Source organism: Drosophila biarmipes, chromosome 3R (genome assembly GCF_025231255.1).
Source record: "Drosophila biarmipes strain raj3 chromosome 3R, RU_DBia_V1.1, whole genome shotgun sequence".
In the NCBI taxonomy this organism is placed as follows: domain Eukaryota; kingdom Metazoa; phylum Arthropoda; class Insecta; order Diptera; family Drosophilidae; genus Drosophila; species Drosophila biarmipes.
Window position 1 is genome coordinate 11392278 of NC_066616.1, and position 13327 is coordinate 11405604.

Consider the following 13327-nt stretch of genomic DNA (forward strand, 5'->3'; position numbering starts at 1 on the left):
GCGCACCTTGGCACCTGCTAGCTCTTATCACATCTTTCTGGGATCGGGCTCCGCGGCTCATGGTTCATTGTACTCCCACTTCACTTTTGTTCTGCATGCGTTTGAGCTTTGTTTGTTCTTGGAGTTTTGTACCCACCCTTTTGGGTTTTTCGTTTTCGTTTTCCGTCATATCCAATCCAGTACTAGCCACCCGAAGATCGATTGACTGTTCCGTAGCTGGGAAACGCGACGCTGTGCCACTGTGCTGTACATAATTTTGGTTTTGTTTCAGTTATACAGTAAATATATATAAACGATGTAACGATATGAATGCATCCTCTGAAGGTTTTGGGCTGCGTGTCAGGAGTGCATTTGCACTGAAACATTCTGAAGCATGTAAATGCACTATCTGGTACGACATTCCAGAACGTACAATCTTCCCGAATGCAAGAAAATGCTAAAAGTATCAAATGAAATATGCAATTTTTGTGATAGTGTGACAAGAGGAGTTTCTCAAACTGATTTTATAAAACCAAAATAGAAGTAAATAAGTTTAACCTTAAGCGAAATATATGTAAGAGCCTGTTTTTAAATAAAGAATAAAATAAAATATGAGTATGTCTTCTATGAAGATCTGCAACTGTATGTTTGATGTGGTTTTATTTGTTTCGCCAGGGGAACTTTGCATGTTGAGGCCAGTCCAGCCCTGTGGATAAGCACGGAGATGAGACCTTGGGCGGCAAGGTCTCCGAGCCACGACATCGTTGAGCGGCGACCTTGAGCACTCCGGCTCTAATTGGCCCAATTATAGTGATTGCAATGGTGCCACAGAGGTCTGTTAAGCTCAACTTGGCTTGTGCTTACTTCTACATGTATGATTAATATTGTAATGGTAGAGGGTGGTATGGGGGTCTTGGGGGGAAGCCAGAACAGACCCATCATCACAGAGGGTAACTCTAAAAGTCCAAAAATATTCCCATTTAAATCGGTTAAATACAAAACTAAAAGCTAACATTGCATATTTTACAGCGCTATGATTCCGCCCACACTGCCACGCCCCCGCTGCGCCGGAAAAAGCTTTTGACGACACGCAACGTAGCATAAAAAGCAGCATAGCGGGAAATCCCCCGAGTTTCCCCCTCCCAACACTGGCCAGAAGGTGGCGCTCATCGGGAAAAAGCTCTAGCAACTGAAGTTGGCTTGGGAACATCCGCAAGATGGTGAGATTCAAGCGGTTTCTCTTCCAAAAAATTTTTAAATAACCGTTCCCCTGTGTTTCGTTCATCCATCCATCAATCATCAAGAGCCGAACGATTTAACCAAATTAGTGCCACCACAATCAAGTAACCTCAATTGGCTATGCGCTTTGGCAGTGTGGTTAGCTGGTTGTGTAGCCAATTATTGCCGTTGACAATTCACAGCCACTATCTTCACTGCCGCCGCGACAGGCTAATGCAACGATAATGGTGTTTAGGAGGTGGAGGGATAACCCCGAACTCCCAGAGGAAGGAAGAGCTTTCAATCCATCTAAATCACGGCGGCATCCACAACAGCTAATCCAAACATCGCTACTCCAAGGAAATATGGATTTTTACCGAAACAAATTGAATTTCACTATTAAGATTGAATATCCCAGTTGATTTCAGCAGCAGTGTTGGATAATGTTATTTTTACAACTTTAACAAAATGGCTTTCATAGGGTACGGAATTCAGTTGTATTCCATTTCCAAAATCAACTCAAAAATATTTGTAAATCACACAACATCAAACCTACATCAAATATTACAAACAAAACTGACTATTGAATCCAAATTTAATTTCACTATTAAGATAGAATACCCCAATCGATTTTGTCATCAGTGTGGGAAAATGTTAATTTTTACATCTTTTACAAGATGGCTTTCATAGGATTCGAAATGAAGTTGTCTATCACTTACAAAATCAATTCGAAAATTCAAAAATGTGAAACAAGTTCAAATATACAAGATATTAATATATCTCAGTTGATTTCGGCACCAGTCTTGGAAAATGTTAATTTGTACCACCTCTATCAGATGACTTACTGGGAAAAGTTAAATTCAGCTGTCTTCCACATCCAAAATCAATTCGAGAATTATCCATACTGACAAGAAACGAAAATATTATCATCTCTTGGTTGTAGCTAAATAAATTATATACACTACCCGAATACTATTTTAGATTCATCCAATACTTCTATTTTTTTCAAACCAACAGCAACTTATAATAAAAAACTTTCAAAAAATAATAAAAGTTATATTTATCAATGTAACGATGGTAGGGCACGTTGGTGATGCATAGATCGAAGAAGGGCAGTTCCGCCTTGAGGAAATTGCCTATGAATGGGCAGTGGGGGCAGGGAAACAGCCGCCACAGTAGTGTTCCCCTGCATGTGGACGGCTGTAGTGCTCTTTCCAGGACGCTGGACACCGTCCGCGTGCAACTTTGGCCCAGATTTTGGCGAACAACGTGCGAAAAGTGTCAAAATAGGCGGCCGCCAAAAATGAATGCGTCAAAGTACATGTGTCAGTGACAGGACGAAAAAATTCGACAAGTCTTAGAATTATGTTCGTCCGAAATTTTGCTTGATAACTATTAATAAAAATAAAATAATAGGTCCTAGCAATTAAAATATAAATTCTTAATATTGACAACAACAATTGTCACAATGACACACACACGGGTTCCAAGGACAATGCAGTATCGTGTTGTCGGTCTGCTGCAAAGGGAAGCTCAATGCCGCATTTAGACGAACTGCTGTAACAACTGTCCCCGGCCTAGGGGTCTAGTCTCTCGACTGCGGGTCATACAGGACGAAGTTTTCTTGTTTTATATATATAAATTTGAAATTAATAAAATTTACTTGCTATATTTATATTCTTTATACGTTCATCTTCATATAAATAATAAATTTAAATCGCACATTTTTCTCATTATATTTATATTATTACGTTTATGTTTTATGCAGTTTTCTTTTGTTGGATTTTTTTTATTAATTTGAATTACACAACGTTATTTAGATTTATCTTTATCGGTACCATTATCATTATCGTGGTTCTCCATCCCTTCTTCTATGTATGTTAAAATGTGTGGTTGATTTTCTTACATATTATTGACACTGTTCTTCCAAATAAGAGTATTCAATAGAGGACTAAGTTAGTATACGCTTTGTAGGTTTGGCAAAGTAAATTATATATTTATAAAACAAAATCAAATTCAATGCGTTTCCCTTCTTGTTTGTATGAGCGAGCGTGTGTGTGAGACTTGTGATACGCGTGTAGTTTTATGGAGTATGCGGATGGTGTGGATGGTGTTGGGGGTGGTGGGGGATGTGTTAATAATAGTAAATAAATACAACATTATACAAATAAGAGAGGATTTTCCATGTTGTAACGAACAAAATAAACAATGAAACGCTGCAAAAGCCCAGGACCAACAGAGTGTTTGTTCCGGCTTTTGGCTGGAGCCACGTTCGTTTACTTTGTTGAATTTTGTAAGCAACTCCTAAACGCGCCCTGGCATTTACAATGGAATACTAAACAATAATAATACAAAAATGATGGTTAAATTGGAAAACCTGCTAGGCCATTAAGTTGTTGCATGCACGAATTATACACAAAAACACAAGACAGAATCAGTTAAAATTAATTTAACCAAAACAAAAAATGCAATTATATTATTTTCGTTTTATTATAATATGCATATAACTAGAAACTTTTCAAGTCGACGCAAGGGCCCTTTAGAAGCGCCCTTTTTCGCCAGATTCTCTTTAGATTTTCTTGCTTGTTAATAATTGCCTTTGAATTTGTTTTATACATAAATATAATTCCTTTTGATTGTTATTGAAGCTTTTTCAGTTTCAATTCAAATTATAAGCCTAGGCATGAATTTCCTTTATTCTTTTTTCTTTTTGTGTATAATTCGAACTGTGTGTGTGTTTGTGTGTGTTCATGAGTGTATCCTTGTGGGTGTTAGTATAGCTTTTACATTTGTTACATATTTCATGTATTTTAATTTTTCGTTTCCTTCTAGTTACTCATAGTTTCTCAAACAAATTGTTAGTGGCTGCTGTTCTCGGCTGAAGATGTTGTTTTAGTGTCTGCTGTTGCTCGGATGTGTTGTTGTGGTTGGTGTTTGTTGTAGTTGTTGTGTTATGTGGCGGCTATATTCAACGACATCAACATGAATATTAAACTGCCCCCGCTGCGCATACAACATTGTTACTCCGTTGAACGATGTGCAATTTGTGTTCATGTTCATGTACATCCCATCTGTTGTTGCTTGTTGGTTGTTGCTGCTGCTACCGCTTGGCCCACTGGGCTTAGGACGTGCCATTGACCAGGCCCTCCTTCTTGACGTTCTCCGTCAGCTGCTGCTGCTGTCCGGAGGGCTGGTCCGTGTGGTTGTTGCTGCGATTCTTGTTGTTGCGTCGCGGTTTCGGCTGCTGTTGCTGCTGTGGCGCCTGCTGCTGCTGCACCTGCGATGGTTGCTGCTGCTGCTGTGTGCCCGCCTGCTGCTGCTTGTCGCCGTTGCGTGAGGCGTCCTTCGGCTTGCTCGCACCGCCAGCGGCGTTCGCATTGCCGCTGTTCTGTTTGCTGGCATCACCGGCATTCAGTGCCGCCTTGCTCACAGGCGCCGGCGGCTGCTGTTGCTGCTGCTGCTGTTGGGGCTGCTGCGCCGACTGGGGTTTGTTGTTGTTGTTGGCCACCGCTCCATTTGCTGCAAAATCAAAGGTGACAAGCTGGAGGTAAGGCAATCCTTTAAGCGTCAGCAATATTAACTCTACTCACTGTTACTGGGTCCGTTGTTGTTCTTCTGCCTTCTGCGCCTCCGCGAGCTGCCCTCGTAGGATGAGTTACTGTCCGCTGTGGAGAGGAGGATAATGGTTCAGGCATCAGCTATCAGTATCAGGAACCAGAACAGTTCAAAAGGGTTTCAACTTCCACGACACAAACGTCCTTGTGTCACACCAAAATTAGTATTCCATATATTCCAACATAAAAATCATAATTATACATTTATTACGCGCTTTCCTGCTAGTCTTAGGACACTTACTATGCATTTTCTAATAAATAAATTGAAATAAAATGTTATTAATGCAGAAAGGGGGTTTTAATGCTACATCACAGAAACCCAATTCTTGGGCTTCGATGTCAATCACCATCAAATGCTCATAGCGATGATAAAATAAAAATTAAAAAAGGTGTGTGAACTATTTCCAGTTCTTAATATGTTTATTATGATAAGTTACACGAAAAACTAGGATGTCATTTAATTTATTGTAATCAGAGGCCTAAAAATATAGGAAAGTGAGAAACAGTCCTTAACGTAATACTCTTTAACAACTAATAAACTTGCTGTACAGATTCTCGTGTTCTTGACCCCACACACACACATGATGTCCATTGGGGGAGAGGGGATCGAGTATTCACTTTGTATCTTGTTTGAGCGCGCAAAATAAATTGGTTCAACTAATTGGTTAATTGGCAGCTTGATTCACGGACTCACCTCTCTCCACGCTGCTCACTTCGCGGGTCTCCCGCACCTCCTCGGCGGTGTGGTTGTGCAGCTGATAGTCCCTGCCGTTCTGGTTCTGCTGCTCGTTGCGTGGCGGCCGGCGGTTAACTCCGCCGCGCCTGTTGTTGCCGGGGCCACCAGCTCCTCCACCGCCGCGATAGTTGCCGGTGTTGTCGCCGTTGCCGCGATCGTTGTAGCCACGCTGCTGGTCGCGCTGATGGTCGCCCCGCGAGTTGTAGTCGTCCTCGTCGCGGCGATTGTTGTGGTAGCGCTGGTTTAGCCCGTTGCCGCCGCCAGGACCACCGCCGCCACGTCCGCGCCCACGGCCACGCTGGCCGCCGCCGCCGCCACGCATGGAGCGCACGGACTCGATGTCGCTGCTGTAGCCGCGCTCCGAGCGCCGCGTCACTGGGAAGCTCTGTGTGGAGCCCATGGAGGATTCCTGGATGGCGCGAAGCTGCTGATCGATCTCCAGCTTCTCCTGGCGCAGCTGTTCCACTTCCTAAGAGGGCACAGCGAACGTACCAATTAGTAGGGAGCCACTTATGGCTGATTTAAACCCACCTTCAGGTGCGACAGATGATACTCCAACAGCACTTTGGCATTCGCAATGCTCTCCACGGTGCCAATGAACACAAAGGGTACATGCGCCAGCTCGCGTGGGATGTTCTGGTCCTGCTCGTCGTCGCCAGCGATCTGACCGAAACAGATTAGGACTGGCCCGCGTTTAGCGTACAATACTCACAGCACTCACCTTGATTCGAAACACGCCACTCTTGTCCACAATCTCCTGGATGATGCGGCCGTTCTTGCCGATCACCTTGCCCACCAGCTCCCGGGGCACCTGGAAGAACTCCTCGGCGTACTCGAGCATGGCGCGGGCACGCTGCACGGACTCCTCGGTCTCGCCGCTGATCTTGAATGTGCAGGACTTCTCCTCCAGCTCGATGTTGGTGACGCCGACCAGCGTGCGTGCCGCCTGAATATTCGAGCCATGCGAGCCGATGGCCAGGCCCATGAGATCGTCACGCACACGGAACTCCTCGACGTAGTTTCTGCACAGAGATGATAGGAATTTTAATTAGACATAATCAAAGAGCTGATAATGTATTTATGCCTAGTTTAAAATAATTAAAAAAAAAATTTTATTAATTAACTAGACCATTAGAAACTAGTTTCCGAGATGTTAATGGGTTATGGTAATCGTAATTATTTCTATTTTGCTGCACTTTTAGCGTTATGAACTTTAGTATGGTCTGGACCCTAATAAAATAAAGTTGCGCTTCGCAAGAGCCTCAAGAATCTGCATAGCGAATTCCAAGTTTGTAAATGCTATTGTTCCCGAGCGATCACAGCGTTCATACGGACGGACGAGGCTAGTTGGACTCGGCTAATGATCTTTATCAAGAATATATATTAATTATCGGGTCGGAAACGTATCCTTCGCGTGTAACTTTTTTTTTCGACCTACTTTTAGCGTTCCCTTATGGAGGATACCTACCCACGGCTCATCAGTTTAGTCGTTTCGAGCTGACGGGCAGCTTCTTCAGTCCTTTTCAACAGCATAACCTTCGAGTAAGAATACAGTTGAAATGAGGTAAGATGAAATACTATTTAACAACACCTACCTTCTGTGAGAGATTACGAAAATGCATATCCTTGAGCATACTGGCGCGCTTCTGAGTGTGCTCCCACTTGGAGATGACGATCAGGGCGTCCAGATCGCGATTGTAGTTGCAGACGCCGGCATCGATTGTGCGCTGGAACTCCTTGTGTATGCCATCCTTTTGGGCTCTGCAAGTAAACATAAAACATGGTAACATGACATTAAGGCTCTTAAGAATATCATGTGAGAGGCACTTACTCTTCGCGCAACTCCTCGGGAACGGGCAGCGTGAACTGGAAGAAGCTCTTGGCTGTAATTGGCGGATTCGAGTTCTTGGCGCGCAGGCGGCCCAGTTCGCAGATTTCGGTGTAGGGCGTCTCGAAGCCGATGTACGCGACCGCACAGATGTCCGCTTTGAGCATTTTGATGATGGCCACCCACCAGCCGCAGGTTTCGCGCTCGTTCGTGCGCGTGAAGACCTCCACCTCCATGCCCTCCTCGAAGATCGGGGCGGCCACCTCCTGGGTTTCCTCGGGCGGCAGGCGGACGTTCACAAATGGATATTTCATCACCTCGGGCACGCTGCAACAACAATGCGTGTGTGCGGAGGAAGCAGAGTTAATTAATTAAGGTGCACTTGTTATTTTTTGCATAAAAGTCTGCGGACAGGTGTTTGCAGAGTCCGTTGCAGCTGCTTCAGCTGCCCCGCTGGCAGAGGGCCAAGTCATCAGAACAACAACAACCATTGTGGGGGTGCCTCACCTATGCCAAAACCACTCCGAATCCCGCCCAGAATCGCAGTTCGGAAATGCCACACAGTGGCGCAACTAAATTTAGATCCAGCTGCTTAGCTCAAGTGGATATCGAAAATAATAAAATTGAATTCTTAAAAATTCTTTCCAAAAACTGAACAATAAATGCAGCAAAACAAAACATAATACGGTAGCCATTAGAAACAGCTAAGCAAAAATTTTATACTCAAAAGGTTTGAAGAAAAATGATTACAGTTCCTAAATAAAAACATCTAATAGGCCTAGGCTACAAACACAAAATAGGCTGATTTTATGGCTTTAAGAGCCACCTTTCCCTTTTAAAAATAGACAACTAAATTTTGTCTTCTAGGGACCATAAGTCATATCGAATGGTTAGGCTATAATAATAAATCAAAAGCCCAATAAGGCAAGATGTATAGCTGGGAAAACCATGTGTCACAGACATTATTTAAATTTAGTTCACTGATAACTAATTAACTAAAATATCAGAGAATCTAATTAATTTAAAAAAGTATTATATTATAATTGTAGGGGTTCACCCACAATTAAAAGAATTTCAGTCACAAGACGATCCGACAGAGCGTCATAACCGCATTGGAAATGAATAAATAAATATAAATGGTTTCTTTCCGCGGTTAAAAATAGTCGCGCCTTTGACGCTGGCCGCCGTGTCAGCGCCGCTGCTTAGTGGCATTTGTCGTTCGCACTTGACAGCTCTGGCAGCGATGGAAGCCGTCCCCTGCTCCACCGCCACTGCTCCGCCGCGGCAAGATTGCCTCTGGGAGTAGGGAAATTCCCAAGTCAGTGGGGCGGACAGCTTGGATGGCGTTGGTCAGTCCGTCAGTCGTCGGTTCTTGCCTTTTCTATTTTTCCGCGGAACTGCAGCGGCGTTTAACAAATTGCGCCAAATTAGAGATTCCGCAGGAGGGGATTTGGGCGGCAAGTGGATGGCAGACGGACGACATAAATGATGCGTGCCCAGCATCTCTAATTTCGAATTTGGATGCCAAGAAGTCGCGTCGGTGGTTGTTGTTGCTGTGGTTGCTGCTGCCGCTCTGATTGTATTAATCGTTGCAAATTAGTTAGAAAATACGCTCTAAGAGTTGTTTGCCTGTTCGCAGATTTGTTTTTTGTTTGACAAAACTTACCCGTCCACATCCACAAAGATGCCATCGTCGCCGACAGATGTCACCTGGCCCTGTGGTTGTTGTCGCAGTTTTCAGTTTTCAGTTTTTGTAGTTTTAGTTTGTGGCAGTTGTTGGGTTTTGTTGGCGGCAAACGGATGAAATACAAGAGCATTGACAGGGCCAGCGCAGCGGATCGGCAGCATCGGTGGGCATAGAAGTAGAGAAAAAATGTGTGTCATTAATGTGGCCATTGCCTGCGATGTTCCTCATTCAGCTCTCAACTTTCGTAGATATATATACTATGTTTTTGTTGTCGCCCCGCCCCGGATTGGCCGACAACAGTGTGAAATCGAGAAATGCAAAAGCACTGGGGGTCGGCAGATGGGGGAAGCGCACATCTCCGATAAGCGAGTAGTCGTAGAACCTTATCCGAAAAGCAAACAGCCGACTGCTGAATCATCATCAGGGAAGTCGCTCTAGCGATGTGTTTATGGTGCTGCACTGGGTTTGTTTATGGACCCAGTAATCGAACGCAGCGCTATGCGGAGTATTCTTCGGCAGACTATCAGCTTTCCAGAAGGTTCCCAAACGAAATGTTACAGCGAAGCGATCTCAGTGATTTGTTAAAATCAATGGGATCGCGAATAAAGATAAATTGGGCTTTATATAATATTCAAAACTCAAGTTATTGTATTTCATAAAAAAGGGAGAAAAAATACTAAGAACTAAAGGTGTAAATTGGTGACAAACGAAAGCAAATATTCAACCATCAAAGAAAAGCTAGGTAATTTTGACACATATGTAGTAATATATTACATTTAAACAGTATTCAATACTTTTTTAATGAAATAGTGCAATTATAAAGTTATTCAAATTAGACAGACATCGTTTAATATGATTTTTTTGTTCAGTAAAATGTACAAAGTGAAATGTAAAAAGGAACATGGGACCACCCGAAATGTTTTGATGAATTAGCTCAAATCGAAAATCACTTAAGAGCCCTATTTTGCATTGAATGTAATATTTTGAAATATTTACACAAAGAAATCGCGAGGATGAGCTTGCTAATTAGACAGCCTAGCGTTATACAGGAAAGTGCATTTCCAAAATACCCAGGAACCTGTAATCTAATCAGGAGAATCTCTTTTCGCGAATGGGGATGGTTGATAGGCTCCTATCTCACGAATTGCAACCTTTTAGAAAGGGAAATCACCAAAACAACAAATACGACCGTGCGACGCCGTCAGCGGGGCAGTGCAGTAGCAGCGCAGCCAGCGTGGCCGCCGACGTCGGCGTCGGCACCCCCACCGCGCGGTGTGCGTGAGTGCGTTGGTGTACGCCTGTGCTGGCAGTGGTAGTGGTGGTGGCACAGTGGTGGTGGTGCGGTGATGTCGAGACTCCACTCAAAATGTTGCTGTTTATTTATAGAAATAAAGCCAAAATCCACGAAATTAGAAACTGAGGCAGCTGCTGCCCCAACTCCCTGCCTGCTTTTCACTTTTTACTTTCCACCCTCTCTCTGGCCGCGGGAAAACCCTTTCCTCCCCTTTCTTCACTCACCTTGTAATAGGCGCCGTTGTCGAGCCGAACTTCCACGAGAAGGTCTTCCATGTTGCCGGACGCAGTGCCTCCTGGTTTCTCCGCCTTGCTGTGGCTGTGGCTGTGGCCTCTGGGTTCCTGGTGCGGGTGCTGGTGCTGGTTCTGGTGGTTCTTCGCCGTCCGTCCCTCCTGCTGCTGCTGCCCAGCCTTCAACTCCCTACTTTTCCCCGTCGACTGCAGTTTGCCGCGTTATCTAGGGGCTCCTGTAACGATATCACCATTGAGATGTGAGACAACAGTTGCTGTAAGATGTATACCCACAATTCGGTGTGCAGTGGCGGAATCCTCGCGTTCCTGCTCCTATTCCTTGTAATCAAATCAGTCTTTTGCTTTGCGGCTGCTTAAATGTTGCCTGCAAGCATTGAAAAAGGGAATGGTTGGATTTCTACACTTTTGTTGTTTTTCATTTGTCAGCAGGGGGAGAATTTTATTTTGACGCACTGGCAATCAAAAAGAAATGGGAGAAAATTTTGAAGTTATTTTGGGGGCCAAAATTCCTGGCTAAGCACGAAAATGCAGCCAGCTGCGACGCTGGCGGCGACGTCGGCGGCGGCAGCGAGTTTGCCGGCAGCGCAGCAGCGCTGTGCTTCCTCTTCTTCTTTGTCTTTCCTTCCGCGAGTGTGTGTGTGTGGGTCCGCCGCCGCACACACACACCACCTTGGCCAAGCGTGTGCGCGCTCTCCGCCTCTCCTCTCTTTCTCACTCTCTCGCTCTCGCCGCCGAAATGTTTCGCTCGTTCGTTCACACCGATGAGCACGCTTTTCCAATAAGAATTTCACGCACACCACGAAACGGCACATGCCGAATTTACATATCGAATTTACACATAATTTCCACACTTGCTTCCGCTTTTCGCTTTTTTTCAGAGAAAATCCATCACCGAGTCGTTTTCCCTTTGTATTTTATCGTTTTTCCTCTTTCAGCTGCTCCCTTTTGCTGCTGCGGCGCCGCCGCCGCCGGCAGAGGAGCGGGCGTCGCTGCCGCCGCTGACGTCGCCGCCGCCGACGATGTGCAAAATTTTTTCGTTTTTTTTCGGTTCTTGCAAAATTTTCGCAGCGCTTTTTGCGGCTGTAATACACAAGGGGCTGCAAAGATTACAAGACTTACGGCTGGCCGGCACTTTTGCGCTTCGTTTGCGCTCGGCGGATGCCTTTGAATGCGGCTTTAACCTTTGAAAATACAAAATATATCGCGTGCAGTGCTGCTTCAATTTTTTTTCGGCTGCGCTGCGTTCTCTTCGTTTTGCTTTTGCACACTTTCGCAGCTCGGCAATGTTCTGCGGAGTTGCCACTCGGACGCAATCGGCGCGCGTTGCTGTTCACTTTTGTGGTACTAACTCGGGTTTGGGCTACGTGAGCCGCGGCAAAGGACTTGTAAGAACGGAAAAATAATTTTCTGATAAATACCTTGTGCTGGATAACACAGCGATTGCTTGAAAACGGGAACAAACTGATATTTGACAGGCGATGGGGCAGGCCTGGCAAGTGACAGCTCTGCCGGCGTTGCCAGTGTGACAAAAGGTGACTGGTTCACAATGGACAGGGCTGCATTTCGGGCGCGCAAGGCGGTTACCTTTTGAAATTTGAATTGCTGATAAGTGGCTTTGTATTTGAGTTTGCATTTGAAATCTTAATTGATTCATTGACTTGCCTTGATTGAGACTGCTCACTTGGTGAGCCTTTGGCTTTTAACGACCAAATTGAATTGCCCGGCCATCAGCAGATGCAATCACTTGTTTGACTCTCTTCAATTGATTGGATTCGATTTTAATTTGCAGAATTGCCCGCCACAGCGATTCGCGTTAATGTAATTGGGTTTGCAATTGCAGCGACTATTGGGGTCAGCGGTGCGCGCAAATTGTCACATGCGGTGTTTATTTGCCATTTCTTTGCCCCTTTCGATGGCCCGCAATCGCGTGACGTCGCTGGCGCCTTTTGTAAACACGCTTGTTGAATTTGCCATTACTATTACTTTTTGCCCCTCCATTCATCAAATGCACCCGATGGTGAGTGGGCGATAAAGGTGGAGTGCGTTCTATTTATAAACCCACTTTCAGCGGTTTCTATTCTGCCAGAAGGCTTAAAACTGATTTTTAAATATTTCCACACTTTGTTTATTATTTTCTATAAGATAATATCTTAAAAATTTATATTTGGCACTATTTTCCTTAATTTTGTAGGATTATAGAGCGGAAATTAGATTTCTGTAATGTATTTATAAAAATATAACACAATTTTTCATTAATTTTTAAGGGATATTGAACCGGAACCGGATTGCTAAATATTTTACACGTCGTGCTTTCTATTTTTACAAGAAGTACTTATTAAATTTATAATATTTTATTAATTTTTTACCAATGAAGACGACTGTTAGGTTAAGTTTTCTAAAAATTACAAATCTAGAGGTACGACAGTTTAATAATCGCATGCCATTATGGTATTTGTGCCAGCACATTGCCTGTCCACTAAGTGGTCACTATTAAGTCCTTTATATGGTTTAGAAATCATTTGTCAGTGCCACAGCAACACCCTGTGGGCCCGATTTTCCCGTTTTCCTGACCCTAAACGACGATGCCATTAAAAAGTCAACTTCGCGGCTACAGGGTATCAAGATTCGCCATTCGATAGTCGCAAATTACCGCTCGTGTTGACGGTAATTACTGTCAAGCGGCGATTTGTTGCGGAAATGCATCTGATTTTCCCTCGCCC

General features: G+C 44.3%; 1 protein-coding gene across 4 annotated transcripts; it reads right to left on the reverse strand.

The window, feature by feature from the left end:
• Positions 1-2835: 2835 nt before the first annotated feature.
• LOC108031594 (fragile X messenger ribonucleoprotein 1 homolog) lies at positions 2836-12072 on the reverse strand. 4 transcript variants are annotated; one of them, XM_050888597.1, is made up of 12 exons: positions 12026-12072; positions 10881-10971; positions 10581-10822; positions 9042-9091; positions 7379-7702; positions 7143-7308; positions 7016-7083; positions 6260-6569; positions 6079-6210; positions 5506-6016; positions 4788-4862; positions 2836-4716 (listed from the first exon to the last, which is right to left on the reverse strand). In XM_050888597.1, the coding sequence occupies exons 3-12, from the start codon at positions 10629-10631 to the stop codon at positions 4319-4321; spliced, it is 2085 nt and encodes a 694-aa protein (XP_050744554.1). In that variant the 5' UTR covers positions 10632-10822; positions 10881-10971; positions 12026-12072; the 3' UTR covers positions 2836-4318. The 4 variants fall into 4 exon arrangements, with proteins under 4 accessions (XP_050744554.1, XP_016960655.1, XP_016960658.1 ...); XM_017105166.3 differs by lacking the exon at positions 12026-12072 and adding an exon at positions 11727-11994; XM_017105169.3 differs by lacking the exon at positions 12026-12072 and adding an exon at positions 11727-11992 and having other exon boundaries at positions 6269-6569.
• Positions 12073-13327: the final 1255 nt, after the last annotated feature.